At 44.9% G+C, this 27,229-nt stretch overlaps 6 protein-coding genes, 1 long non-coding RNA gene and 1 other non-coding gene across 9 annotated transcripts; 4 read left to right on the top strand and 4 right to left on the bottom strand.

Annotated features, from left to right (window-relative positions):
• The first annotated feature begins 1,666 nt into the window (after positions 1–1,666).
• LOC117852845 (uncharacterized) lies at positions 1,667–4,419 on the top strand. 2 transcript variants are annotated; one of them, XR_004639960.2, is made up of 2 exons: positions 1,667–3,441; positions 4,009–4,419. It is a non-coding gene; the product is annotated as an uncharacterized lncRNA (long non-coding RNA). The 2 variants fall into 2 exon arrangements; XR_004639959.2 differs by having other exon boundaries at positions 3,959–4,419.
• A 569-nt stretch (positions 4,420–4,988) lies between these two features.
• Positions 4,989–6,207, top strand: LOC117852832 (protein FANTASTIC FOUR 3). The gene has a single exon (XM_034735114.2). The coding sequence runs from the start codon at positions 5,340–5,342 to the stop codon at positions 6,024–6,026; it is 687 nt and encodes a 228-aa protein (XP_034591005.1). The 5' UTR covers positions 4,989–5,339; the 3' UTR covers positions 6,027–6,207.
• A 236-nt stretch (positions 6,208–6,443) lies between these two features.
• Positions 6,444–10,527, bottom strand: LOC117852825 (N-carbamoylputrescine amidase). Its single transcript, XM_034735105.2, has 9 exons — positions 10,342–10,527; positions 8,443–8,491; positions 8,188–8,279; positions 7,933–8,084; positions 7,806–7,852; positions 7,632–7,665; positions 7,344–7,510; positions 7,096–7,192; positions 6,444–7,002 (listed from the first exon to the last, which is right to left on the bottom strand). Exons 1-9 carry the CDS (start codon positions 10,431–10,433, stop codon positions 6,836–6,838), a joined length of 897 nt encoding a protein of 298 aa, XP_034590996.1. The 5' UTR covers positions 10,434–10,527; the 3' UTR covers positions 6,444–6,835.
• A 284-nt stretch (positions 10,528–10,811) lies between these two features.
• Positions 10,812–11,919, top strand: LOC117852837 (uncharacterized). The gene is made up of 3 exons (XM_034735120.2): positions 10,812–11,267; positions 11,353–11,451; positions 11,585–11,919. Exons 1-3 carry the CDS (start codon positions 11,073–11,075, stop codon positions 11,609–11,611), a joined length of 321 nt encoding a protein of 106 aa, XP_034591011.1. The 5' UTR covers positions 10,812–11,072; the 3' UTR covers positions 11,612–11,919.
• A 2,203-nt stretch (positions 11,920–14,122) lies between these two features.
• On the bottom strand, positions 14,123–15,377 carry LOC140222517 (uncharacterized). Its single transcript, XM_072293264.1, has one exon. The coding sequence runs from the start codon at positions 15,149–15,151 to the stop codon at positions 14,504–14,506; it is 648 nt and encodes a 215-aa protein (XP_072149365.1). The 5' UTR covers positions 15,152–15,377; the 3' UTR covers positions 14,123–14,503.
• Positions 15,378–15,949: 572 nt separating this feature from the next.
• Positions 15,950–16,021, top strand: TRNAC-GCA (transfer RNA cysteine (anticodon GCA)). Its single transcript has one exon. It is a non-coding gene; the product is annotated as a tRNA-Cys (tRNA).
• A 329-nt stretch (positions 16,022–16,350) lies between these two features.
• On the bottom strand, positions 16,351–22,880 carry LOC117855174 (alpha carbonic anhydrase 1, chloroplastic). The gene is made up of 6 exons (XM_034737469.2): positions 22,477–22,880; positions 21,370–21,578; positions 17,735–17,841; positions 17,543–17,645; positions 16,590–16,772; positions 16,351–16,497 (listed from the first exon to the last, which is right to left on the bottom strand). The coding sequence occupies exons 1-6, from the start codon at positions 22,553–22,555 to the stop codon at positions 16,351–16,353; spliced, it is 828 nt and encodes a 275-aa protein (XP_034593360.1). The 5' UTR covers positions 22,556–22,880.
• A 982-nt stretch (positions 22,881–23,862) lies between these two features.
• Positions 23,863–26,402, bottom strand: LOC117841876 (heme-binding-like protein At3g10130, chloroplastic). Its single transcript, XM_034722248.2, has 7 exons — positions 25,962–26,402; positions 25,786–25,856; positions 25,555–25,656; positions 25,345–25,449; positions 25,085–25,220; positions 24,258–24,367; positions 23,863–24,161 (listed from the first exon to the last, which is right to left on the bottom strand). The coding sequence occupies exons 1-7, from the start codon at positions 26,230–26,232 to the stop codon at positions 24,081–24,083; spliced, it is 876 nt and encodes a 291-aa protein (XP_034578139.1). The 5' UTR covers positions 26,233–26,402; the 3' UTR covers positions 23,863–24,080.
• Positions 26,403–27,229: the final 827 nt, after the last annotated feature.

Genomic DNA, 27,229 nt, shown 5'->3' with positions numbered 1-27,229 from the left:
CTATTGCACTCTTTGTTTAGGCCTTCTTTGTTTAGGCCTCGTAAGTTCCCTCTTTTTCCCAACTTTGACACTATATAAAAGGAAGATTTTCTATCCCATCAAACTTGCGGTACATGCATGGAGTACTAAATGTAGATGAAATCAAAAACTAATTATACAGTTTTGTTGTACTTTGCAAGACGAATCTTTTGAGCCTAATTAGTCAATGTTAGGATAATAATTCACAAATACAAACGAAATGCTACAGTTGCACATTTATGGTAAAATGCAAACTTTGCCACTCCCAATTTAGAAATTAAACAAGTGCTTGGTTTTAGAATGTAACAGTATCAGATTACAGTGTCTATCACCTCATGTCACACCGGCATTGACTGCCAAAAAGGATAGATGCTTGCATAATCCTGCTCAGCTCGTTGGGGAACAACTGCGTACTGCACTGCATCGATGCTCCCACCGAGGTAGCAGGAAGCCGGCCTTGTAGAAGAAACACATCTGAACGAAGAGGGAAGAAGTAATTGATGCTGCTCTTGCCGCGGGACAGCGCACTGCACACATGAAGCTCCTCGCGCAGCCGCTTTTGCGCAGGGGAAGACGAAGGGGGCGGAGCTGCTCGCGCGCCAGAGATGGACGGGCGTATTCGGAGGAGGGTTGATTCCTGAGCCTCAGCGCTGCGGTCACGGGCGGTACTCCTCGCGCCGCCAGCAAACAGGAGATGGTGGAGACGGCGCCTCGGACTCTCGGAGCGGTAACGTGAACTGATAACAACGGTGGACGGGGGGAACCAGATATGAATACCGCAGTATCCGATTACAGGGTACCTGATTACTGACTACATCAAACCAAACGTGTTTAACCGGATTTGTACCGGCATTACGTTACGACTTACGAACCAAACGCTATCTTAGATCAAGCATCGGTCAAAGCCAAAAAAAACAACCTTTTAACACCCATAGCACTTCTTTTAGAGATTTAGGCGTGTATGGTTCCACGGACTTTAGTCCTTGTTACATCGAATATTTAGATACTAATTAGGAGTATTGAATATAGATTAATTACAAAATTAATTGTACAGATAGAGGCTAATTCGCAAGATGAATCTAGTAAGCCTAATTAATTCATGATTAGCACATATTTACTGTAGCATCACATTATCAAATTATAGACTAATTATGATTAATAGATTCATCTCGCGAATTAACCTCCATCTGTGCAATTGGTTTTATAATTAACTCATATTTAATTTTCCTAATTAGTATCTAAACATTCGATACGCCAGGGACTACGTACAACCAAACACCCGGTGTGTGAGAATTTGCTTATCCGTCAGTCGATGTTGGGGTGTTTGGGAGACACGGGCTTAACTTTAGCCCTGTCATATCAGATGTTTGACACTAATTAGGAGTATTAAACATATGTTAATTATAAAACTAATTGCACAACCCATAGGCTAAATCGCGAGATGAATCTATTAAGCCTAATTAGTTCATGATTTGACAATGTTGTGCTACAGTAACCATTTGCTAATGATGGATTAATTAGATTTAATAGATTCGTCTCGCGATTTAACCTAGAGGTTCTGCGATTAGTTTTATAATTAACTTATATTTAATCTTTCTAATTAGCACTGAACATCCAATGCGAAGGTTTTAACCCCCCGTCTCTCGAACACCCTCGTTGTGAGCTGTCCGATGTTGTGCCGGTTTGCTGTTATCGGGTCTGCTTGTGAGTCGAGTTGTGCCCGTTTGCTGCTCTGTTGCTCGTGTTCCCCTGTTCGCCTCCATGGACTCCATCTCGATCTTGAAGACATCTCAATGCCGTTCCTCCACCATTTCTCAATCCCAGCCAGCAAAGGAGGTGATTGTATGTTGGCTGTGCCGCTATGTGCGTGGGAACGAGCGGTCGGCGGTGGATCTGATCTGAGCAAACAGAGCAGACCAGGTAGTTCATCTCCATCTCGTCCTGCTGCACGGTGTTTTTCCCCTTGGATTCGTTGGAATTTTTGTTTTTCATGGTTCGATTTGTGGCCCATTGGTGTTCGATTTGTCGAACTCTTCGGTTTGTGCCTGATCTGTGGCCTATTAGGTTGGATCTGTGGTTTGTAGGTGTTCGATTTGGGAATTTTAGGGCAGACTATGTCTGATTCTAGGTCAGGTTGTGTTAAATTGGGGATGATAGGTCAGGTTAGTCCAGTTCATTCACCTTTTGCAGCGGTGATTTTTTTTTCCTTTCAGAATTTTTTTGCTGTTGTTACTAGCAATCACAGAGGATGATGTTGTCCATGGGGTGCAAATGCCTTCTCCTGTTCTTTAGGTCTCAACCAATTTTAGGAGGGAAGCACCAAACTGCTACCCTGAAAATACTTTTGTTCCTGTAAAGATTATGATATGGCACTCCTAAATCTTTTGTTCTTTTTAGAACACCACATCATTTGTCTGTAGTTCCTGCCTGTAGGACATCCCTTCTTTGTAGTACTTGAGCAGTTTCAAGAGAAGCAAGTGGGGAGAAGCGTCTACTGTGAGCCTTCCCACTAGACGTTGCTCTGTGTAAGAGGATGGATAGTGAAAGATAGATCAATAGACGATGAGGAAGGGAGGTGAGACTGCTAGTTTATTATACATCACCTGTGCACATTGTTGCAGCCTATGAGCATGAACATTTGCAAATTCTTGTGATCATATCACGCCCATTTCTGAAGATGCGAGTGTAAATGTTGTTTCACGAGTACATTTAACAATGTAGGCTAGACTGATTCGTGCATGTGAATGTTAAGAGTTCAGATTAATTTGTGTCTAGTGTGATACAGAAATTATCTTTGATCTTTCCTTTATTTCAAGTTTATACCAGATACATACAGTTTCGAGTTCTTGTCAGAACATTTTGTCGATGGGCCTGTTTGTTTTACTTCCCAGGGAGTCGAGCTAAAATTTTGTGTTGGGGGCATGAATCAAGCAGGTCACAAATTTGGGGTTGGCAGGGAGAAAATACATCTTACCTTTGTTTCTGAGAAAAGTTATGTTCTGTTCCTTCGCCTCCATTTCGTGAGTAACAACTCTCAAGATTTATTTCATTTAAAATGTAAGTCATACTTGTTAAGCGGCCCAACCTACTGACTGGACAATATCCGCTTGCGTATCTTTGATTTGGCTGCGACTAAGAAAGTATGAAGCTATTTTTGTTCTAATTAGGTGAAATATCATTTATTTTTGTGATTTTGAATGAAGAGAAATAATTTAATATAAGTGTGTACTTTTTTTTACTTATTAAGTACTTGGTAATTTCCATGCTTATGTAGTTTTTACATAAATGGTTGCTATACAAGGTATGCCTGCCTGTGCTTTTGCTTGCCATGGCCTTGGCTTACAAGGTATGGACTCAATATGCTTTTATCACTGCTATACTTGTATGTAGAGGAGCTGAGGATTTCTGGGAGGGAGAACTCAGGTAGGAACTACTTTTTTGTGTCATTTCTCTGATCTGTTCATTTGCTTTTGTTTTTATCCATGTGTCTGTAAATTGCATGCCTCTCTGTATGGATACATTTTTATCTTTTTTGGATCAGTGACATTATGTTAACTTCTCTCTATATGACTTGGATTCTTTTGATTCCCTTTTCTGTATATCAGTTAACCAAGTTACACAATTAGATAACTAAATTTACAAGATTATCATTCTAGGCAATTTAAGGGCATGTATGGTGCATCTTTTGTCTAAACATGTGTAACTAGTACATCATCCATCATCAAAAGTTGCATGTAAATAGTAGATTAATGCTGAAATTGAGCACAACTACCTTGATAATTTTCTAGATGTTGGCTACTCAAGATGTTTCCTGGGAAAGTAGTAGCTCTCTATTTTTCTGTATATGCTCTAAATTTTTAGATCTTTTTTGAAAACACATTACAAGTACAAACGTGTTTTTTAGAGGATTGTCTAATTCAGTTGTGCATCAAATAAACAGCTCAGGGGACTCATTTTCATGTTTCTCCCCATTTCACATGAAACTGAAAGGTGCCATCGGTCGGTAGATAGCTTCTGCCCAATCACAGTCACCTCCTTCGTTGTCAAAGTACTTGTAATTGGCGAAGGTGAGCTCTGACTCTGGTGAACAGAAGATCCGAAATTAATTGGACGGGGTCGATGGAGACATACAATAATTGGTCTGCGTTGCCGGGTCAGTGCTTCGTCGGTTGCCATTGGCTAGGGTAGAGCGGCAAAAGGTCCGCCCGTGGATGGCGTTCTGTGCCTTGTGAACCTCCTCTGCAGGAAGTTCCAACAAGGGATCGATCCATCATTGCTGAAAGTATGTGCGTGCCTGAGCATCCGAGTTTCTAGTAGAGGGTATCCCCTTGTATGAAAATACACAGCGTTGAGTATGAATGAAAATATAAAATGAAATACCAGCAGCCACAATTGCTTAAATGAGATGTTTTCCTGCTATATCGTACAATCCCTCTGTATGACCGTGTTCTAACCAGAAGATCAATTGGCTCGATCATCTGGGTAGTTGGTTCACTTATCAATCAAGTCAAGGGCTAGCGAGCTGCATGGGAAAGCATTTCCCTTTACAACAGCACTACGGTAACTGTGGGTGCAAAACCCCTAGCCGGACCATTTTTATCCACCCGCGCCCCACATCGATCAGCTCCATTCCTCGGATCAGGAATCGAACCATCACTTCCCCCACTCGTCAGTTGCTTGCCATGTTGAATCCCGATCCGTCTTTCCTTCCTCGCTCCGTACCTCTCTCACCCAGATATACAAACCGTCGATACGATGAGGTGCCAAACCCAAACTGGCCAGCAGGTCGCGGATTTCGCTAATTAAATCCGGCATGTGCAACGACGAGATCGAGCAAAATCAGGCAGCCATCGACTGGCATTTGCTTGCGCTACGCCGCGTCGCCGCGGGCGCCCGGTCAAAAGGCGAGCCACGCGAAACCCTGCCGGTCTCCAGGAACCCGATCCACATCCGCCGTAATAACGTTCGTTGCCGAAAGATAAAAACAGCTCAAAACCGAGTGGATCACCGTGACCCCGCACGCGATTTTCCAGCCCGGAATCCAGCAGGGGGATCGCTTGGCGAGAGGCGTAACCGCGCGCCCCGATCTGATCTGATCGTAACCCCGAGTCCGGCCCATCCACCCCCGCGCTGGCCGCTGCCCCGCGCGCAGGGGCGCCGCAGCAGCCGCCACTGGCCACCGCCCTCTTCAAGGCGTCCCAGGGCGCGGCCACGAGTCCCGGGCTCCCATATCGCCTCCCCTCCTATATCTCTGGACGCCAACGGCTCAGGCCCGGCCACATCAAGGAAGAGAGCGAGTTCGCCTCACCACGCGCGCGCGCATGGCCGCGACCGCGTGCGCATACGGGTACCAGGGGACGACCGGCCCGCCGCCGCCGCCGCCGCTGGCGCCGGCGAGATCCTCCTCACAGGTACCACCGGGCCCGTTCCTCATCAACTTCGATGATGACACAGAAGCAGCACCGCCGCCACCTCCCCCTCCTCCGCCGCCGCTGCCACGACCGTCGTCCAAGGCGCCTCCGTCCTTCTTTTCACGGCACCTCGGGATCTGCACCGAGGGCCTCGGCTCCGAGAGCTCCGGCGACATCGATCTCAGCGACCTCTCCGACGACGTCAACAACAACGGCGACGACGCCGGCGCCGAACTCAGGCAGGCCGTGATGCCGTGCAAGAGGCAGCACCGCGACGACGACGGTGACGAGCCGGGGAGGGCGAGGAGCGGGAGGCCGGCGCTGTTCCCACCGCCGATTTCGGTGATCGGGGCCGGCGGGAAGCCGTGGCTCTACCTCCGGCCTCACCGCGAGGGCGGCCGCCTGGTGCTGCGGGAGTTGAGGATACCGTCCCGGGAGCTGCTCCAGGCGCGCCGGGAGGGCGGCCGGTTCAAGCTCCAGTTCACGCAGCCCCAGCCGGAGGAGGAAGAACCAGAAGATGTCCATCATCACCAATGCCACGATCAAGAACCAGCAGATGCAATCGTGCAAGAGAAAAGGCAGGAAGGGAACGAATAGAACAGGGTTTTAGATTATTGAGGTTTAATCAGCACTCGCCAACAAAGTTCCACACGCCCAGGGTGTGAGTGCGCGCGCGCGTGTGTTTTTCACTTACAGAGAGATGTAAATATAGCGGAATTTGTGTTCGGTTTTGTGTCCCTTCCGCCAATCATCAAATCCATTGCTACGGCTTGCAATACTATGCTGATTCAGTCCAAGCACTTATGTGGCAGGGATCATCAAAGAAAATGTAACCAAGTACAGAAACTAAGCATCACGCGTGGCACTGGTGCTGCAGCTTTGTGCACCAGAGCACTTTAGGGCACACAGAAAACAGAGTTCACAAGAATCCTGAGCTTAGTGTTGATGGGAAAGGAACAGGTCACATGTGAAAGTTAGCTGACGGGTGTCAGTTAAAGCGATCGCCGAGTGGCATTTGGAATCAAATATGCTGATTCTGCAGCTTCAGCATTGTATTGATCTCTTCTCATTTTTTCAAGTAACCGAGCACTTACAATAGAATAAATTGAAGAGTAACAAGAAAGCATTGATGCGATTGCATATTAATAATTGGATCTCTATTTTTTCAGCCAAAACCTTGCATTGCATGACAAACTATTTATTTTTGCAGAATGTGAAAATGGTGAAATATCACCAATCACACAGGTGGCTTGTACAGATGCAAGCAAAGCACTTTTGGACAGGGAAAGATAGGGAAAATCTAACATTGATGTGGTGGCAACACTCGGGGAGCCTGTGCCTTCCCAATGATGTGGAGCTCAGGTCCTATTCAAGGATAGATGCACAGACGAAAGTGGAGCGTATGATTATTTCTCACCATCCAGCGTCAATAGCACTTTATATAATTCAGGGCGGCGGTCCCTGAATATTCCCCAACCATGCCTGGTTGACTTTATCTCATCTAAGTCAAATTCCGCCACCAGCACTTCCTCATCTTTGTCGTTAGCAAGCTTCACAATTTCTCCAGTTGGTCCTGCAGAGAACCACATATCTTCAGTTAAACTCATGTTTCTAATTCTTTGATTCTTCTATCTTCCAGTATAAAGATATGCATAAGCTAGATTACCTGCAATGAAGGAATTCCCATAGAAGGTTATGGTGCTCTTGCCATGCTCAGTCTCAACAGTTTCTCTGCCTATCCGGTTAGAAGCAACAAGAGGAACCTGGATAATTCAAGGTAGATCATGACATGATCAGAGAAAAGACTCAGTTTCACCAGTATCACTTAGAGGAATAGCAAACAAAGAAACATCTTCATGACTCCGCAATGAAGTTGGTAGTGCATTATGAACTATATAAAACAACAAATAGTACCAAATTGGCACCAGCATGGCCTTGCATGACACGCTTCCAATGTTCACGGGAATCCAGGTTACCATCCTGGGGTTCAGATCCAATTGCAGTCGGATAGAAAAGTATTTCAGCCCCCTGAAGCACCATTGCTCTTGCACACTCCGGAAACCACTGATCCCAGCAGATCCCTACAAGTTTACGAATGATGGCATTACTTATGAGTGAGATTATGTCACATTAATTACTATTAGTGCTACTGAACGTACAGTGAATAAGCACTAGTATCACTGCAGAACACAAATAACTTACCAACACCTATTGTTGCATACTTGGTTCTGAAAGCCTGCATCAATAGCAGTAAATAAATTTAGTAAACTTTTTCTGTTAACAAACACGTTTCCAGTTCCAATATATAAATTCATATTTTCTCCCGAGGAATATACACATAAAGTTGGAGTGCAACCTAGAACAATAAGCAATTACCTTAAAGCCAGTGTCACCCGGGTTGAAATAAAATTTCTCTTGATAACCTGACAAACAGAAGTAGCTTCTTTAGATGAGATAACCCAATCTATAGTGGAACAGGAAAAATACAAATGACATTTATTACCTGGTCCATCTGGAATGTGTGATTTACGATAGAGGCCAAGATCAGTGCCGTCAGCATCGATAATGGCCACCGAATTATAATGGGCATTGTTTGCTTCTTCAAAAAAACTGACAGGTATCACAACTTCCAATTCCTTTGCAAGCTGTTGCATCCTATGGACCCGGGGGATGGGGGCACAAAGGTGTAAGTGTTAATGTTAAAGAAATTGAACTAATGCATTAGTAATTGACTGCTGGCAGGAACAACAAAGTCTACCTTATGATAGTTGGGTTGCCTTTATAAGGCTTCGCGCGCCGAAAGAAATCCAGCCTTTGAGCTTGACAGAAATAGTGCCCCTCAAACAATTCCTAGGACAAGAATACAGAGAACTGTAAAGTTAAGTAATACAAAAAACAAGAATATCTGCACGAACTCATATCTTTTTTTTCTGCTTTAGGTTTTGAAAAAAGCATTTAGGTAAATAATGTCGATTCATAGCTAAATATGTTTATTTGTCATATATAAATTTACCTGAATGAGTACAATCTTTGCGCCTTTCTTGTGCGCTTCCCTAATCAACCTGTAATACAAGTGATCAGTCCCCATGTTTTGCAGGTTGTTCAACAAAGATAAACAGATTGATAGAGCAAATTGCAAAGCATACACTTCCTGTCATTTTTAAGTAAAACAACTCTAATCAATCATGTTTCAATTTCCTACCAGAGTCAGAATTTGTTTCAAGAATGGAATGCTGGTGGAAATAAAGTTTCTAAAACTGATGAATTTTGCACACACAGGACGAGATGCTGTCCAAAATAATTCCAAAACTAGTGAAGTTTGACTGATGGACTATCCAGCCAAGAATGGCAGTGAAAGTAAATGAAAGCCACCAACACTTATGGTGAGTTCTAAATCAAAACCATCAATAAAGATTTCGAACAGAATCCAGCAAGCTCGTAGCTAATAGCTTCGTGATCCAACGATGCACTCAAATAAAGATATGCCTTCAAATATGCTACATATATGAAAATGAAGTAACAGGAAACATAGTAAGATAAAGAACTGCCGGTCAGCGTGATGAATCATAATTTGGTTATGATGCATGAGGTGCAATAGAATTGCGAACAAAGTTAAGACGGAGTTTCTCTTTTTTTTTGGAATTTATAGTTTCCTTTCACTAACATGAATACCCAAATGAAATATAGCGCACTGTAACTGTAGCAGCCTACAAATTGAAAAATAGAGTCATTCCCATCAGGAAAGTGACAACGTGACTTGCAGGAAAGGTGGTAAAAGAGTAAACACTGCAAGGGTGTAAAATTGACTCATTAAACATATATGTTGCTAATTTACCCAAAATGTGATAAAAAAGTATGCTTCAGTTCTAATACAGTAGCTAGAAGTTAGAACTACACCGGTGGCTTGAGACACATTGGTTAAAATGTGAAGAGGAGAACAAGTCTGCGGTAATTGGATATGTTTTTGCAGTCATCAGCATATAAAGTAGAAAGATAGAATACTTGTGCAACTGGAAAGTGTTTCACTTTGCGATACTAGAATATAGCAGATCCTGTAACATAGTAAGCTGAACCTCACAAAATGAACAGATTGAAAACATAAGAATCAAATTGTCATCCAGATTTTGGAGAAGCTCTCAATAGCACAGGCAGCAGTATCATTGTATTAGAGCATTTATAATTTTGACTCACAGAAATGTATATTTTCATAGCATTATCTAAAAGGACACCAGGAAAAGGTACATAGCCGAATCCAAACAACAAGGCAGATGCCTCAATAATTCACTGCAAGAATAAAGTAGCTGCGAGAAAAAAGGAATGGCAACGGAACAGGGAGTTGAGAATAAAGTAGCTGACAGGATTGTCCAATCCAAAGGTAGAAGGCACAGAAATCCATTGTGCAAAAACAGGGCAGTTGAGATATAAAATCATTACAGTTTTCTTCGAGGTGGTTTTGTACTTAAAAGTTTAGGCCATCTTAAACGAAACCAAATTATATTTAGTGGATACTAGGGATCAGACTAGATTACTCGTCTAGACTGCTACTGAAGTGTTTAGCAGGATGGGATATATACGTAATGGTAAAACAAGGCTATAATGTCAATGAGAGGAACTAGTTAACGCACCGTTATTGAAAGTATACTTCCGCGGGCTAATCAAGTGCTACGGTGCTAGGAGTGCGCATCGAAAGCAGATTTCAGCATAAGTCATCACAAATCAACCCCTTCTCTTCTCGGCAACAAACCACCAACATACTAGGACCAACATGTTATTAGAAATCATAGCTCCAGCAAACTTCAACGTCTGCGAGACCGCGATTAAACTAAACGGCTAGGATTTTTGGCTTCTTGGGGCCGGAATCAGAGTCCAGGAACGGGATTAACTAGGGGTTCAGGCGTGCAGGCGGCCATACCTCTCGGCGGTGGCGACGTTCTCGGCCTCGACGTCGGTGCAGGCGAACTGCACGGCGGCGACCGCCACCTTCCTCCCGCCGGCCGCAGCCATCCTCCCGTCCGCTCGGTGCGTTCCCACTTCACCAACCCCCTCCCCGCTGAGCCTTGGACTGCGGCTGCTTCTGCTTGTGTCGTCCGTCTGAAGCAGAGAAAAATGGTCAGCATTTATAAGGAGAAAAAAAGAGTCACCTTGGGGCCCACCTGCCCATGGGGTTGTTGAGGCGGTTCGTTGGGCCGAGAGCACCGGACGCCTGCAGACGACTACATATGATGTCGGTCGGTCTAACGGGGCTGCAGGGCCCAGTACAGTTTTGCTGAGCCCAAAAGCCCATCGTCGGAAGGAACGGGGAAATCGGAAAATGTAGATCTCGGAATACTACTGTTCGTCTGGCGGTTTCAAGAAACCGTGTTCGCCGCTATCCGTGGCTCATCCTTATCCGGTTATCCTCACTCACGTGAGAATCTGGCAGGTTCGGATCATCGGCCGGACACTGACAGACTCTCCTAGAAATAGGAGAAAAGGCGAAGGCGTCTACTAGAAATAGATCGACAGCGCGAGCCGATCCAGATCCGCGAGTCACCGGCAACGTGTCGACGTCGTCGTGTTCTTGGGGGAGAAATAAGAGAGGACGCGGTGGTGCGGTGTGTGTTCTTGCGGGGCAAGAAGAGGAAAGACCGTGGGCCGGGGGTGATGGCTACAAGAAGGGCCGTGGGCGTTGGGAGAGCTCTTGTTCCTCTGCCTGCGTGGGCGGCGGTTGCGGAGGCCGTGGCGAGGAGGATGGAGGGCGGCGGCGGCGGCCGCCGCGTGCCGCGCTACTTCAGCGACAAGGCCTCCGGCAGGTTGCTCAGCGAGGAGGAGCGCGCCGCCGAGAACGTCTACATACAGGTGACGGCTGCTTCGTTGACTTTAAGCAGCGCGATGGTGGGAGATTTGGTTGGTGCTTACTGAACTGGGTTGATCGATTGTGCAGAAGATGGAGCGGGAGAAGCTGGAGAAGCTGAGGAGGAAGGCGGACAAGGACAAGGCCGAGGCCGCCAAGAGGGCCGCCGCCGCCAAAGGGGAGAAGAAGGTAACCTACACGCCGGGGATTTCGATCTTGCCACCAGCTTGATTACTTGTGATTTTCCCCCCAAATTTGCCTTGGGTTCTGGAATCCGTGTTGATCATCTGCTTGTGGTCTTTTTCGGTCGGGTTGATTGCAGAAGGGTGAGGAGGACCATCCAAGCTAATCGCTGGATCAGATCGATGCTCGTGTGATGGCGTGGTGTGGGTACAGTGACTACAACTGATGCTACATGCAGATAGAACTACTACTACTACTCGTACTGTGTCGTGCTGTGCACTGTGGAGAGAAGCTTGTCTGAAACTCTGCTTGTGGTGTGTAATCCCCCTACCATCACTACTGTGAACTCTCTGAAGCGGTGGTGTGTGTGCTTTGGCGTGGCAAATGGAGGCTTGCTCAGCCTCTTACATGTACATAGTTCATCGATAATGAATAAATGTGCAGAGTATGGGATCTTTTGGATCCAGAGCTAAAGTCTAGTTCGTGTCACATTAAATATTAGAAGGTTAATTAGGAGGACTAAATATATTTTAATTATAAAACTAATTACACAGATGGACGGGAGATGAATTTATTAACCTAGTTAATCCATCGTTAGTACGTTAGCAAATAATCCGTTATTGTAGCAGTATATTGTCAAATCATGGACTGATTAGGTTTATAGGTTTAATAGTTCATGGACTAATCCATCGTTAGTACGTTAGCAAATAACCCGTTATTGTAGTTCAAATCATGGACTAATTAGGTTTATAGGTTTAATAGTTCATGGACTAATTAGGATTCATCTCGTTGTTTAGGCTTCATCTGGATAGATTCATCTCGTCGTTTAGGCTTCATCTGTGTAATGAATAGATTCGTCTCGTCGTTTAGGCTTCATCTGTGTAATGAGGCTTATAGGCTTAATAGTTCATGGACTAATTAGGTTTAATAGATTCGTCTTGCTGTTTAAGCTTCATCTGGATAGATTCGTCTCGCCATTTAGACTTCATCAGTGTAATGAATAGATTCGTCTCGTCGTTTAGGCTTCATATGTGTAATGAGTTTTGTTTTGTAAATAGTTTATGTTTATACTTTTAGTATCTAAACATTTGATGTTACAGGAATTAAAGTTTCGAATGATAGGAATTAAAGTTTAGTCTGAATACGAATGGATTCAGAGTACGAGGAATGTGGTGGTCTAACATCATAATAATGATTCGTATTCAGAGTACGAGGAATGTGGTGGTCTAACATCACAATAATGATCGATGTCAGGAATTTCACGAAAGGAGGTATGCAGATGCAGTATACGCTACTGATCATTTGGGAGGAAAGTTAGTGATCATTTGGAAGGTATGGAAGGAAAGGAACTCAAGAATCTTCCAGCACCGGGAATCAACAGTACCTTCAAATTTGGGAGGTGGTATTCCAGCATCGGGAATTTAGGAGGTATGAAAGGAAAGAAATTCAAGAATCTTCCAGCACTGGGAATCAATAAATTTGGGAGATGGTATTCCAGCATCGGGAATTTAGGAGGTATGGAAGGAAAGGAACTCAAGAATCTTCCAGCACTAGGAATCAATAAATTTGGGAGGTGGTATTCCAGCATCGGGAATTTAGGAGGTATGGAAGGAAAGGAACTCAAGAATCTTCCAACACTAAGAATCAACAGTACCTTCAATTTTGGGAGGTGGTATTCCAGCATCGGGAATCAACAGTACCTGGTATTCTAGCATCGGGAATCAACAGTACCTTCAATTTTAGCAAAAAATATTTTGGCAAAAATCAAGGGTGAGGCGAGCCTGTGGATCGCAGCCGGGGGCTAAAAGCCTTGCAGGCCTCCTAGCGTGCTTCCTTTGTATAGTCTTTTTGAGTCTTTTTTTCTTGCTTTTACTGTTAGCCAGACGTAACTATCCCTCTTGAAGGCACCGTTAAAAAAATAAATGTGCAGTTTAAAAAGGAGAAGGTAACAGTGTGCGATTTGCCAATCTGACGGGAAGCGCAGCAGTGACATGAACTGATCCTGTGTCGCCGCCGGCTGCATTCGTTCTTCCAATCGCCTGCGCTGCACCCCACGCGACCACGCGACGCCGTGCCAGCTTGGTGGGGTGCCCCGTCGCAGCGCAACCGCTTCGGTGTGCCGCGCGCTCGGCCGGGTCACGCACGCGGCGGGCGCGCTCCAGGGACGGCGCTGGATGCGTTCCGCGGTGGCTCCGGGCTCGGTGCAGAATGCCACTGCCGGCATGGCTCGCAGCCGAAACAGAACCCAAGTTCCTGAGCGCTGCGCCTCCGCGGTCGGTCCCAGCTTGAAATATGTGCGTGCTGTCTAAAAAGATATGTCTCACTAACATTTTCTGTTTTAAAAAAGCAAGATTTTTGAAAGAGCACTGCTGTACAATTTTTGAAATACGTGCGTGCTTTCTAAAAAGAAATTGGATTACGTGAAGGGGGCCGTTTGGGAAAACTTCTTCACCCGCAAATCCAAAACCGTTTGTGAAACCGATAAATAAGTTAGATGGCAATTTCAATAACATTTCATATTACACGACATTTCAAAGTCGGACTCGCTTGAACCGCGGCATACATCATCCGATTACTCAGGACGATCAGTAATCACGGTCACGAACACAATCAACTAGGACAAATACCATACGTCCATACGAGGACATTCCCAACAAACACAGGCTGCTCATCAACAAAAGCTCCAAATCAGTGAACAAATAGCATTACTCAGCAATCTGGATCCAAAAAAACAAGGTGCCTTCGGCTTTGACAGTGGACACGCAGCGAGGCAGAGGGCCATGACAAAGTTTAAATTCAAATTGAACACCTGGTGAAGGTCCCATGTACAGGAAAGGCACGAGCTACTCCGGCCGGGCCGACCATGAACAGAGCAGAGAGAGAGAGCCACAAACAATCCAGAGCTAACTAGAAGAAGACGAAAATCTGCATGTGGCCGACACTACGTGACAGGCCCGACCTACTCCACCAAATCGATCTGGTGATCCGATGCCCCGATGCCACGTCCGCGCGGCCAGCACAGGTGGTGACGCCGCCACCGGCCACTGCCGTACCGTCGCTAGTCGGCTTCGCTCCCCCTCGGCCGCCTCCTCTCGCGCCGGTCGTTCCAGCAGCAGGACGCGACGTCGGCCACCAGCCACGCCCACCACCGGCGGCCACTGCTGAACCCCTCAGCCGCGGCACGCGGCTGCGACCGGACGCCCCCGAGGCAGGATACCTCGGGCGACCCGGGCTCCGCCAGCCGGTCCGCGGCCGCCTCCCCGGCCGCGAACACCCTCCTTGCGCGGCCGCCGAGCCGGCGCGGGGAGCGCCCCCGCCCGCCGTGCTCCCGCGCGACCTTGCCCGGCAGCCCGCCAATGACCACGGCCACCGCCCTCGGCGCCGGGGCGGGCGGCAGCGAGCCCCTCGCGGCGGCGGCGGCCGCCACGCTCCTGCGCGCGGCGCACTTGGGGTTGGCGCCGGCGCCCTTGGTGGAGTCGTCCCGCTCCAGCACCGCTGCGGCGCCGACTACGTCGCTCCACTCGATGTCCTCCCCGATCCTCAGCCGGAGGGACTGCGCGGGGGCGTACGGGTCGTCATCGTCGCGCTTTTCGGTGCCAGAGCCGTCGGACAGCGCGGCGTCGCAACCACACGCGGCCTTCAACTCGGCGTCACCGCCGCCTACGCCATCGCACGAGACGAGGGTGTCGAGGTCGAGCGGTGGCATCCCGCAAGAAAATGTAGGCTACTCAATGGCTGTGCGGTGTGTCTGCAAAGCACAGGCGGCAGTGAAAATGGAGGAGGGCAACTGGGTATGATTTTGAAGAGGTGTCGTGTCGTGCCGTCATGGTGAGGCGAGGGGGATCGGAGGCGCCAATGGTTTGGAGGTGGGGATTTGAAAAGGTGACACGGGTTGGGTGGGGGCGGCTTTAGCTTAATCCGGGGGGGTTGGCTGGTCGCTTTGGAGTAATTTAACCTGTGTTTGGGTGCTCCCGAGAACCCTGCCGCGTGCTCTTGTGCTTGTCTTGTCTGAGCTAAGCTAATCGAGTTTGGTTAATTCATCTGCACGACAGCACGAGTCTACCAGCAGCCAGCAGCCGCCATCCTAGCTAATAATGAAATGTCTAGTAGCCTAGTTTCTTGGTTTGTCTGTTGGATGGGTACCGGGCGCGAGGAAGGAGGGGTGCTTGGCGCCACCAGCCGTGGTCGATCGAGATGAGGATCGATGAGTGGAAGCTTCTCTTGCCTTTTTAGACGCGCTGCTTCGATTGAGGTGGTTTGTTTTGAATCGGCCTGGCGTTTCGTGCATATGTTTTGGTAGCATACTTCTTTTAATTTGGACAAATGATGATGTCCATTTTGAAGACTAAGCGGTGTTGTCGTGGAAGAAACTGGGTCTTAACTCTTAAGACGGCACAGGGTGGAAGTTATGCTCACATCGACAGAAAAGCTTTATAAGCTAGTCCATGTTTAAGTATATTTATATTAGAGTTATATAAAATTTCAGTAGAAGCTTCTCGCTCAAGGGTCCATAGCTCAGTGGTAGAGCAATCGACTGCAGATCGATAGGTCTCCGGTTCGAACCCGGATGGGCCCTTAGTTTTCATTTTTTTATACCTTTCTCTTTTCTCATTTTGGCTTTCTTTCTCTTTATTATCGTGCCGGCTATTTAGCCTAGTGGTTATACTTATATATAGTTTCTCACTCGCTATTTAGCAAAGTGATTCTTTTCTCTTTATTAATCCGGCTATTTAGCCTAGTGATTCATACTTATTTTTACTCACTCGCTATTTAGCCAAGTGATTCCTACTTATATTTTTTTCATCACTCTTCTTTCTTTCTTTCTTTCTTATTTCTTGTGGAGAGGGATGTTCAGACTGGAAAAGGCACCGGTGCATTATCATCAATGGATCCAGCTGCAGTAGGCTACAGCATTTTCCGGATTTTCAGTGACCTGTCATAGAGCTGAACCATGCGACCATTCAACGCCTGTAGCGGTCTGGAGTTGCGCCTGTAACTCCCCTCCAAAGGGGCCATCAGATCAACAGCCTGTTCCTTGGTCATCTCTCTCACCTGTAAGATGAAGGCATCCGTAATTTCCAGAGCACAAATTAAATGGTAAGAATTTCCTCCACAATGCGTCTAGTAGAGGACATAGGTTTTACCTCAGCGAGGATGTTCCAGATCACATTCTCGGTACATGGAGGTGCAGTGAGGGATCCAACATATCTGTAATATCTATCCGCGCCCTGCTTCAGTTCTGTCATGTCCACCACTCCAACAGGGAGAGGATCGCCTTTCTCAGCCTTGCAGCCCTCCGAATATAATTCAGCCAGCTGATCCTTTATCTGAATCACACAAAATAAATAGTCAAATACCAAGCATGCAACTGCACCAAAGCAGTAGTGGTCTGGTTCACATGCAAATGGTAGATCATGAACAAGCCGTCAATTTTTGAGAGAGGTACTAGCCACGAACAGTTCATTCATCAGTTCCTGGCTTCGTGAACAGGTAAAAAAACTGCTGGTCAGGCATCCTCTAACAATTAGAGTTAACCACTAGCTCATACAATAAAAAATGATATAAGAGATAACTTGTCCAATAATCCAACTCTTAGCACATAGCTTAAAATATAAATGGACCCACATACCAGCCCCACATAGTATTGGAATATGTGCATGAGAATATCTCTTGATCAAGAGATAGCTCTCCCCTCTCTTTTTTTTCTCCCTCTTCCACCTAGACAAAATATTGTATTTTAATCCTATGAGCTAGCTGACATGGCATCTTTGGAGAAGCCTTATACAGAGTAGTTCAAGTCTGCCTATCAAACATCGACCTCATGTTGATGTTGCCTAGAATATGTACCTTATTTCACTGTAGTCCGGATGCTTTTGTTTTTTATGACCAAAATGAAAAAAATACATGAACTAGTACAAGGTGAATTCCCCAAGGACATCTCACCATATAACGGAAATAATATAACGCTCCCACTCAGGTAAATCGTCAAACTAGTCTCCCCTTTCCTACACTACACTGCATAATCTCACTATTTGATATCACGCATGGATCTTGATAAATGTTATAGCCAGTCATTATTCCTATCACAAAGATTTACCTGGAAAAGGAAAGGGTCTGGCTTGCCATATCTATAAAGGATCGCCACAACAGTAATGTTGCCGTCGTCGGTCACGTGAACCATGTGGAGCTCCATTGCAAACCTATCATGGACTCAGAGTAGGCATAGGTGCATGCACTTAGTGCAGCAGATAATCCATGATGTACAACTCATCAGGGTGCAGATGCAAACCTTTGGCCATTGATGGTGTGCTCCGAGGGCGAATGCCAATGCAATTGCTTCAGCTTATACTTTATCCCACCCACCTTCACGGTCTCAGCAGTGTCATTGTAACGGAGCTGCATCATTCAACTTCCACCGAATGATTCATATTGAAGAGCCCACAACTAAGAATTCGAAGGCGACATGTACAAATGTGAACGAATAATATCCCCATTTCCTCTTCTTTTATATATTGATTCTGGAGTTATAGTCGTTCCTAATCTTACCTGTTACTATTGGAAGTGCAGTGCGGCACGTAGGTGATATAAAAAGGATTGCGTACATGACCATGTATAATGTAATAATAAATGGTTACTATATTATTATTGAAATTGAAACTAAAATAACATATAACTAACAATCCAAATTCAAATCTTTATTAAAAAAATAAAAATCTAATAAAGAAAACATCTTATTGTTCATCTAACAAAGTAGAAATCAAACTACATCCGTTGTTGCTTTGCATGAAGTGTTGGACGAAACCACATAGGACTATAGGAGTCCGCATTGATTGTCTTACAAACAAACGAGCATCCTTTTTGACAGGATAGTAGTGTTTCTCGATTGGCACGTATGCTTCATCCTGCATGCAGAATATGACCACACCATTGTCGATCATGTTAACCACATACACACTGTTAGACTTGATACCACTCCATGTACCGTGGAATGGGTAGTTTAGACCAACAAATAGGGTTGCGCCAATCTCAGCGGTATGGATGGGTCGATCGCCACGTCTCTCCTATATCATCAAACTCGAATAGTTTCATTTCATCAACGAACTCAAACCTATCAAGTGCACTCTTGAGAACCCTGTAGTATGGACGCTTGAACCAATCTCCATTCCCTTGCACACAGATTAGTATAAGCTCGTCACCAGGTGACTTGGCTAAGTAGAAGATGCGATTATATTGGAGTTCATCGAAACGAATCTCCGCTGAAGTTATTCTCACTGGATTCTCGTCCTGGTCACCTATGTGCCATGAAAAAACAAAACCTTCGGTATCTACTACAGCTACCACCCTGCCCTTTTATGGCGTCCATGTAAAGCTCTGAAAAATAGTTGTAGGGAGAGTGATGGGCAAGAAAGGTCCATGTGCCACTACTTTTGGACGTGTAAGCTAAGGGGGTTTTTGGGAGGAGGGGGTTAAATTTTAGCCCCCGTCACATCGAATGTTTGGACACTAATTAGGAGTATTAAATCTAGACTAAGTACAAAACTAATTACACAACCCCTAGGCTAAATCGCGAGACGAATCTATTAAGCCTAATTAGTCCATGATTTGACAATGTGGTGCTACAGTAACCATTCACTAATGATGAATTAATTAGGGGCTTAATAGATTCGTCTCGCGATTTAGCTTAGGGGTTCTGCAATTAGTTTTGTAATTAGCTTATGTTTAGTCCTCCTAATTAGTATCCGAACATCTAATGTGATAGGATTAAAGTTTAACCCCTTCCTCCCAAACACCCCCTAACACATCGCAATCGAATAAAACAATTGCTAAGTGGCCTGTGCTGCTACACGGCGTTTGGCATAGCACAACTCGAAGGAGAGATCCTATATAAGGGCCATAGATAACTAAATGTTTGGAGTATTGGTCGAATTTGAACCTATCAGCCGTGGAGAACGATGGCATGGGAACCGTTTGTCCAGTTACAAGGTTCACGAGTTCTAACGACCACCTGTTCAGCCAATCATCCTTTCCACCTACCCACACCTTGTCCTTCAGATATTTACTATGCACACAGAATGATGTTCCTTCAGAAACATCATGCATACCGAGCCAGTCTACTCCTTTCCGTCCACGTACTTGCACCTTCCCCGTACCGTCTTGGCGTCTTCGACTCACGCTGAAGTCCACCCTGCGCATGCGCCCCTTCCCGTTCAGATACCGCACGTCTGTGTACGCGACATCAAGTTAATGCAAGGAGAGGAGGTCCACGAGACGGGGCTGGCTGCTGCCATCGTGGTCGGCGAGTTGGGCGGGCGTCGGTGCTCCTGGCATTGAGCTCGAGGTTGACGGCACGATAACCTCTTGGACCGCCCCAGCTCCACATCGATCTACAGTACGCCGACTCACCGAGCACAAGGCCGGCAGCGCGAGCTCCAGGACGGCCACCACCGCTGAGAAAAGGTAGACGGTGAACCTAGCCCGCAACAAAAGGGAATACCGTACCGTTGCCGCGTCCAACACACAGGAGAGAGCGCGGGCGATCGGCAAGGTGAGCTGAGAATTGCTTCAGCCGTCAAGCTCGAGACAACGTCCCAACGCGAGCTGATGACGAGCTCGAGCCAACGCAAGGTCGAAGGCTGCATGGCAGCGAGGACGAGGCCGATGGCGAGCTCGAGCCAACGCAAGCCCGACGGCAGCATGGCGGCGAGGACGAAGGTGTTCGGTCGATGCCAAACGAACAGTGAAGGGTGCTGCATAGGACAGAGCGTATCATCGGCGTGTCAATGAGGAACTGCGGAGTGGGGCTGACCTGCAGCTGCTGAGCTTTCCATGATGAGTAATGGCGGAGCACGCGCACATGCGAGACAGCGAGAGAGGCGGCGGCGTGCGGTAGCCGGAAGGGGTTAGAGCGTGAGGGAGGAGCAGGCAAGCGTGGGCCAAGTTGGGCTCAAAGGAAGTGGCCGGACTGGGCTGAGGAAAAAGAAGGCCGGACTGGGCTGAAGAAAGATGGAGAGGAAGAAAACAGGCCAAGATGACGGCCTAGGTTAAGAAAGGAGCCTTGAAAAAGATTTAGAATTTGATTTGGAATTTTAGAAAAAATCAAACTTGGTCCAAAATTCATGAAAAATTCACCACAAATATATGAGTGTCCAAGAAGCTTAGATCCAAGGTATGATGATTTATTGCTTTTAACAACAAATAAGCATTATTTTATTATGCACAATAGAGAGTTATATGCATCAAAATATTATGGACTAATCTTGATGTGTTTAGTACTTAGTAGATTGTGGCGGTTAAGAGGGTATCGTCATAAGAAAGATTAACGACTGCGCGGCCACTCGTTTTGATTTATTTATATCATGAAAACATGCACAAAACATAGCAAGCTGTCAAAATTACAGCTCTCTTGCAGGGCATGATGAGCCCCTGGAAGATGTGGTTTTACCATAGGACGATGCCGCCTCTCTAATTAAAAGGGGCTTGGTGACACAAGCCTGCTATGTGAAGATGGAACTTTGTGGCCTTTCTGGAGAGAGGGAGTCAGATCGGGGCTTGGTGACACAAAGTGTCTCGGTCTCTCGGAAGGACTTAACCTGAAGAGTGAGTGATTTTAGCTTTGGGAGCTCGCCTCACAAAAGGAGCCGACCATGTTTAGACTCGACGTCGTCAATTTTCTCCCCGTTGTAACGCACGGGCATATTTGCTAGTATATGTAAAAGATCACAATTCTTCGGTGGAGATCAAATCCTTATGCACTAATGAGAAAAAAAAACACAATAACATGCAGAAGGAATAGCACAAATGGAAATTGCCATCGACCGCAAAACTAAAATGATATGTTCCCGTAGTGACGATTAGCCAATAGTTGTATGTATATTTTTTAGGTTGTTGGCACAATAAAAGGTAACTATTTGGGTCAGAACAAACCGCGATGTTGAAGACGTTATCAACAATAGTTGCATTTGTAGCAGTATAATCCCTTTCAAGGGGCTCCAACTGTGGATTGTAAACTGCTTCATCCTTCACAATGTCAATTGGAGATTGGTTGATTCCTTTTGAGCAAAGTGTGAAATTAGGGCTTAAGCTCCCCCAATAGTTTGGACCAGTACTCCCACTGTAAGCAAACCTCACACCATCTGCTTCAAGTCAAAACTAGGCCCTCATCAGATATCAACCACAAAACCTTGTTAGGTTATTAGGCTTTTCGCCTTTTTCGTGCAAATTCTATGAGCACAAGTGATAAAGTCACTCTTCTGATTTTTCAGTTTCACCATTTTTTCTGTTCTGTGTGAATTTACTTTTACCAAACATTTTTTTCTTGGCTGCCATCACCTGAGGGTGAATAACGAGCCAATTCAACTTTTTCCTGAGCCTTATTTGAACTTTATTTATTCTTATTTATATAGCTTCCTGTATCATTAGAGAGCCAACTTCAAACAGAACCGAACCTTAAGTTTGATTTAGAAGAAAAACGAATGTAACTGGAGCAGTTTTTAAACGAGACATAAAGCCAGCTCAACTAGATTTTTGTCAGCTCATGAAGACTCTCTAAACAAAGCATTTCTCTTTCAGATTTTCTTCTTTCTCACAATCTCTTTAAGTTCTTTTAGTTTTTCTTTTTTTGGTTCTCAATGATTTCCTCTGAAAATGTCCTGCAACTATTATGATCTTGATAAAAAAACAGGGGGATCAGTCATTTCTTTTTTATTATAGTTTCTATGACAGCCTTAGCAGCTCTTTTTGTTGACCTTCATGTTCCCATTCAATAGGAACGTCAGGAGAATGGTCTTTATGAAATAGTAAAAAGGAGGAAACTACAAACAGCAAAGGACAGTTGGAGCTTTAATATTCAACACTGGCAGATGATCTCTCAGCAAGGTCGCCAAGATTACCATAAACGCAGCTAAACTAACTAGAACAACTAGCTAGCTTAAAAAAACCAACGCAGTACAGAGAAACAATGAACTAGCTGCAAAATGACACTTTTTGGTTATGAAGCTGCTTATGAGAATGCAGGACAAATAGAGCACGTACCATGGTCACATGCATGGTTCACAAGGAAGCAAACATACAATAGTGCAGCAAAGAAAGCACTTTTCTTGGCAGTCGCCATCTGTTAACTTCTGGTGTCCTACCTATAGATGCAGAGAACCAAAAACAAGAAGCGCTCAAACCACAAGCAGAGCGCACAAATATATAGGAAGCCTAGCAGAGTTGTATAAGCCAGCTTACTCCTACCTGTTGATATAATAAGTGGACCAGTTCAATGGCTTTATATTTTGGCACCAGCAAAGTGCTGTTGCCCTTATTTAGTTGAAATAACAAGATACCTCTTGTAGCATCACAGATGATTACATAATTTTCTCTAGTCTAATGTCAGCTCGAGCAGAAGGTAACTTCTCCACCAGACATAAGCATAAGAACCATTCTTAGTAACTATAAATGTATCACTATACCGTGATGAAAACAATGTAGGCATATTTTGCTTGCTTAGAAGTTGATATCAACAATGTTGACAGCCAAACCTAGATAGCACATTATGTGTTCACACACGCACACAAACAAAAAGGAAGTGGTCACAACTCAAACTACGAGAGTATATACACACGACTGGTATTTTCAAAGACAAAAGCATCCTAAGTGTATTTATGACTGGTGGAGGCAAAACTGCTGACAAACGCATCTACAAAACCAATCCGATATATGAGATGAATGGTCTTAACACATATAACAAGTGGTCTTAGCACATATATGAGATGAAAGCTGAACTAGTTCAGTGACGTCATAAAGAGATTAAGTTGGAAAAGTATCATTATGCGAGGATGGCTAGTGGGACCTAGGATCATATGAGATTTTCACATTGGATAAGAGTTTCCAATGAACTTTGAAGCTGCAGCAATATTTGCTAAAAAAGAAGATATGTCACACACAGATTGCCTCAATCGATTTATAAAGAGGCTGTTGTGTTAAGACTTAAAAGCAGAGTTATCTTTACCCGCTGACAGGAAACCAGAACTTGAGGGTAAAAAACTAACAAGGTTAAACTTAAAAGCACTTACTATTCTCCTCAATCACAGAATGATTTAGAAACAAGAATCCTGTAAATCATTTAACTGCTAGAATGTATTCCCTTTGCACCCAGTGCTGCACAAAGATCACAACTATAAATGATCCAGAGTTTGGATTAAAGAAATAACATACAAAGTTATGGACATTGAAGAGCTGAATACTGAACTACCGATAACTGCCACTCCATGGGCACCCTTGTTAACTACTTCCTTGGGTAAAAAAGTTACTCCACATCAATATAATGTCAAAAGCATTACACATGGAGAAAGAAAAGGGCAGGCCCAAATTTTTACCAAATGCCCAGAAAAAGGCTTCTGGTTAAAATTCAAAATTGACCTTATGACAGTAATCTTGATGCTTTCTGCTTTGATACTATCATACTAAGAAATGAAGAGACCAGAATTTTTAAAACAAACTTAGTTACAATTCTGTAAGATATGCATGTGATAAATAACATGTCTACATATATACAAAACAGGCAACATAGATATGGTATATATACACATCAGGGACAATGGACATTTGCATATACTCTCAAATTCTAACAATTTATTTGTTAATCTAGGACATCAGAAGGCTATATCATTCCTCTCAACCTCCAATGCTATTTCATTACGCCTTGTGAATGGAAGTGTGAAAGGGGGATTATACTGCAATTCAGAAAACTGAGAATCAGGCTCTGATAACATTCCTCATATAAACTTGGGTCAAAATGTGGCTCATAATAATATTATTAGAAGCTATACCTGTGCAACTTCCACCGCTGAATCGTGTTTCACTCTAAATTCAGCATCTTTCTGAAGAGATTCACGCAATTTGGATTCCCTCTGGCTAATGTCATCATCCGTAACCAAACCTGTTTCAACACCAATGGAGTATGGATCATGACACGGCAGCATGGTTGATAAAGATTACATTGGCATATAGTTACGACATACGAGTTTGTAAGTGATGATATCCTAAAAACTTAGGAGAGAGTGTCCATATTTTAGCTTCAGAACATTGAAAAAAAATGGAGATGCTTGCGCCCATGAATACTTTCTCTAGTGAAATAAAATCTGAGGGTAAAATGGTAATAATATAGAGTTGATTGTGTTTTTAGTATTTTTTTTTTTTGGGGGGGGGGGGACAAATACGCTACAGGGTCTCAGGTAAGATACTTGGTAAACTGTAAATAGGTAGACCTTTTATCCTGACAACTTTTTTAAAAAAAATCTGGTTGTATTTGTGTTTATCATGAAACAGATAGCATTAGTGTTCTCGAATGCGAAAGAACATCACAACTCCCATGTCCTATCATTCTAAATTATTTCCTGATTGAATAAAAGCATATGTTTAGTAATAATGCAAGGCACCACAGCACAGACATGTTTCACTGATTCATTATTTATCACTATGATTTCTCCAGCAAAAGGTCTTCAGTTTCAACAGCAGGAAAGGTTCATAGAACATCTTTGCATCACCTGCTTGATTCTGAATTTAACTAGATAGCCTCTCAATCAACCAGAGCAGAAGTAAAATCTACAGTCATGAACTGGATGACGGATATGACAAAGACGTACTAAATACGGACCTGAGAATGCTGCAACTGCAACGATTTTGCTGGGCACCTCCTTGATGGTCACAGAAGGATCTTTTGGGCGAGGCAAGTTGGAACCATACTTCGCTGGCATCACAAACGACATCTTCCATTTATTTTCACCAGCTGACTGCATGTGAGAACACACAAATTAAAAGGAAAGGTAAAACTTCATCACTTCCTAACCAATAATAAATTATCCTGAATCACCAAACAAATACAGCTCAAAACAGCACATGCCATACAGCGCCCACCTTCTTTGTTATCACCGGGGTGGTCATTTCCATCGTTTCACTGCTGGGCTCCCCCTTCCGAGTAAAAACAGGGGTAGTCATTTCCATTTGCTCAGAAGCTGTGTTCTGCAGACAAGCATCCTAACAATAAACATCGTGTATTTTCCCTACAATTCAGACTAAACAATGATCAAGGAAACAGCTGAGCTATAATGGGAACGTGGCAAATACCTTACCGAATAAATAAGACGCCAGCACGTTGAATGACTGAGATGATCCGTTGAAATCAAGCCCAGATCTTCCAGGCATCGTTGTTTCAGCAACAAAGTATGACTGATCAGAGTTCAGAACAAAAGACAACATTACTCAGTGAGCCTGATACGTACTATCATATCAAAATGGGTTCCATTTACACTCATGCACAATTTTAACCGTTGGGTGAAAACTGATAACGACAATTACCTCCACTTCTCTAATCTCATAGTCGGCCTCGCGCTTCAGGACGCGGAACGGGACAGTCTCGAGATCGGGAACTGCAAAATGCACACGCATCGATCTCACTCGGTAATCGAGCCCTGAAACCCTGCGATTCCACCATTTTGGGAGCAGAAGCTTGCTAGTAAGTATTAATTACTGACCAGACATGAGGGCCTCCTCGAGGGTGCGCGGCTCGAAGCGGCGGGACGGGAAGGCGTACTTGGCGGCCTCGGCGGCGAGGTCGGCGGCGCGGCGCTGCGATGCGGCGAGCGCCTGCGAGATCAGGGCTAGCACCAGGGACGCGCGGGCCTCGGCGCCGTTGGTGCGGGCGCCCGCGGCCACGGCGACCGTCCGCGGCGGGCGTGCGCCGCGGCGGCGAGGCTGGCCTGGGGTTTCGAGCGGCCGCGGGGAAGCATAGCACAGCGGCGCCATTCGATTCCTCGTTCTCGCCTCTCGGCGCGGTGTCCGCGAGCTACGCCTGTTGTCTTGCGGTGGTGGACTGGCCGGTGGGCTCGTGGGAGAGAGAGGGACGGCTGCGTTTCCTCCCGGTGTTGCTATGCCGCGGCAGATTTTTACGCTGGGGCTTCTGGATGGCGGGAGCCGGGAGCGCGAGGTGCCGAGGTGGGCTTTCGCCTCTTTGCCTTTGGCAAGCGCGAGGTGCCCCGCGACCGCCAACGTGGATGGCGTCAAAGACATGAATTTGGATGGTGTTTTGCTTTTTTTTTTTTGCTAAAAAAACCGTTGGAAGAGCTGAAGTTATACAATTTTTAATTAAACCACAAACTCTAATTTGTAAAATATCAGATTCTTGCAACGACAAAATCCTTTAATATAACGACATCAAATTTACACCAAAGAGAGTTTGGAGTCTCCAAACAATGACGCTTGGACAATCCTTTATCTAAAGTACAAATGGCACATTTTTTAAATGGAAAGCTCAAGCAGACCGGTTTCGAGATGTGCCTTACTTAATTCAGTAATATGAAGACCAATGATACTTTCTAGCATAAGTGCCTTTGGTTATTAAATTAAATAATATAAAAAAGGTTAATGATACTGGTAATGCATCACTTGTGCTCTTGTAGTGATAGATAGATGCTAATTGTGTGCAATTTTTTTTTGAATTTTTTAGGATCGATTTAACTCTTAAGGACAAATTGAGTGTTGCATTGTTCCAAATTGAAAAGAGAGGGAAGTAGCATTTGATTTGAACACTGGAGCAGTCAAATTATGAAGGAATTTTTTTTGCAACCAACCTCTGCGAACCACAAGCAATAGAAAAATTAGTAGATGGTAATTTTTATTTGTTAGAGGAGGTAAATTTTTTAGCCTATTGCAGCGTAGTAGAGAGCTAATGTTGACATGTTGTCATTTTATCTTTAATCCCTTCAATTCAAAATATATGTCACTTAAAACATCGAAACGGTCG

The sequence above is a fragment of the Setaria viridis genome, chromosome 1 (assembly GCF_005286985.2).
Source record: "Setaria viridis chromosome 1, Setaria_viridis_v4.0, whole genome shotgun sequence".
NCBI lineage: Eukaryota > Viridiplantae > Streptophyta > Magnoliopsida > Poales > Poaceae > Setaria > Setaria viridis.
Note: the sequence above shows the minus strand (reverse complement) of the source record. Positions and strands in the feature narration are given on the sequence as shown.

Excerpts from the sequence above, each read along its gene's own strand:
- LOC117852825 (XM_034735105.2), bottom strand. The coding sequence starts at position 10,433 with ATGGCTGCGGCCGGCGGGAGGAAGGTGGCGGTCGCCGCCGTGCAGTTC. Across the intron at positions 7,666-7,805 it reads CGGGTGACACTGGCTTTAAG|GCTTTCAGAACCAAGTATGC; the intron begins GTAATTGCTTAT and ends CTATTGATGCAG. Across the intron at positions 7,193-7,343 it reads GCCATGCTGGTGCCAATTTG|GTTCCTCTTGTTGCTTCTAA; the intron begins GTACTATTTGTT and ends TGAATTATCCAG.
- LOC117852837 (XM_034735120.2), top strand. The coding sequence starts at position 11,073 with ATGGCTACAAGAAGGGCCGTGGGCGTTGGGAGAGCTCTTGTTCCTCTG. Across the intron at positions 11,268-11,352 it reads CCGAGAACGTCTACATACAG|AAGATGGAGCGGGAGAAGCT; the intron begins GTGACGGCTGCT and ends TCGATTGTGCAG. Across the intron at positions 11,452-11,584 it reads CCGCCAAAGGGGAGAAGAAG|AAGGGTGAGGAGGACCATCC; the intron begins GTAACCTACACG and ends GGTTGATTGCAG.
- LOC117841876 (XM_034722248.2), bottom strand. The coding sequence starts at position 26,232 with ATGGCGCCGCTGTGCTATGCTTCCCCGCGGCCGCTCGAAACCCCAGGC. Across the intron at positions 25,857-25,961 it reads CGAGGAGGCCCTCATGTCTG|TTCCCGATCTCGAGACTGTC; the intron begins GTCAGTAATTAA and ends TGCATTTTGCAG. Across the intron at positions 25,450-25,554 it reads CGTCTTATTTATTCGGTAAG|AACACAGCTTCTGAGCAAAT; the intron begins GTATTTGCCACG and ends GCTTGTCTGCAG.
- LOC117852832 (XM_034735114.2), top strand. The coding sequence starts at position 5,340 with ATGGCCGCGACCGCGTGCGCATACGGGTACCAGGGGACGACCGGCCCG.
- LOC117855174 (XM_034737469.2), bottom strand. The coding sequence starts at position 22,555 with ATGGCGACTGCCAAGAAAAGTGCTTTCTTTGCTGCACTATTGTATGTT. Across the intron at positions 17,842-21,369 it reads ATAACGTCTTCAACATCGCG|CTCCGTTACAATGACACTGC; the intron begins GTTTGTTCTGAC and ends TGAATGATGCAG. Across the intron at positions 17,646-17,734 it reads CACACCATCAATGGCCAAAG|GTTTGCAATGGAGCTCCACA; the intron begins GTTTGCATCTGC and ends AGTCCATGATAG.
- LOC140222517 (XM_072293264.1), bottom strand. The coding sequence starts at position 15,151 with ATGCCACCGCTCGACCTCGACACCCTCGTCTCGTGCGATGGCGTAGGC.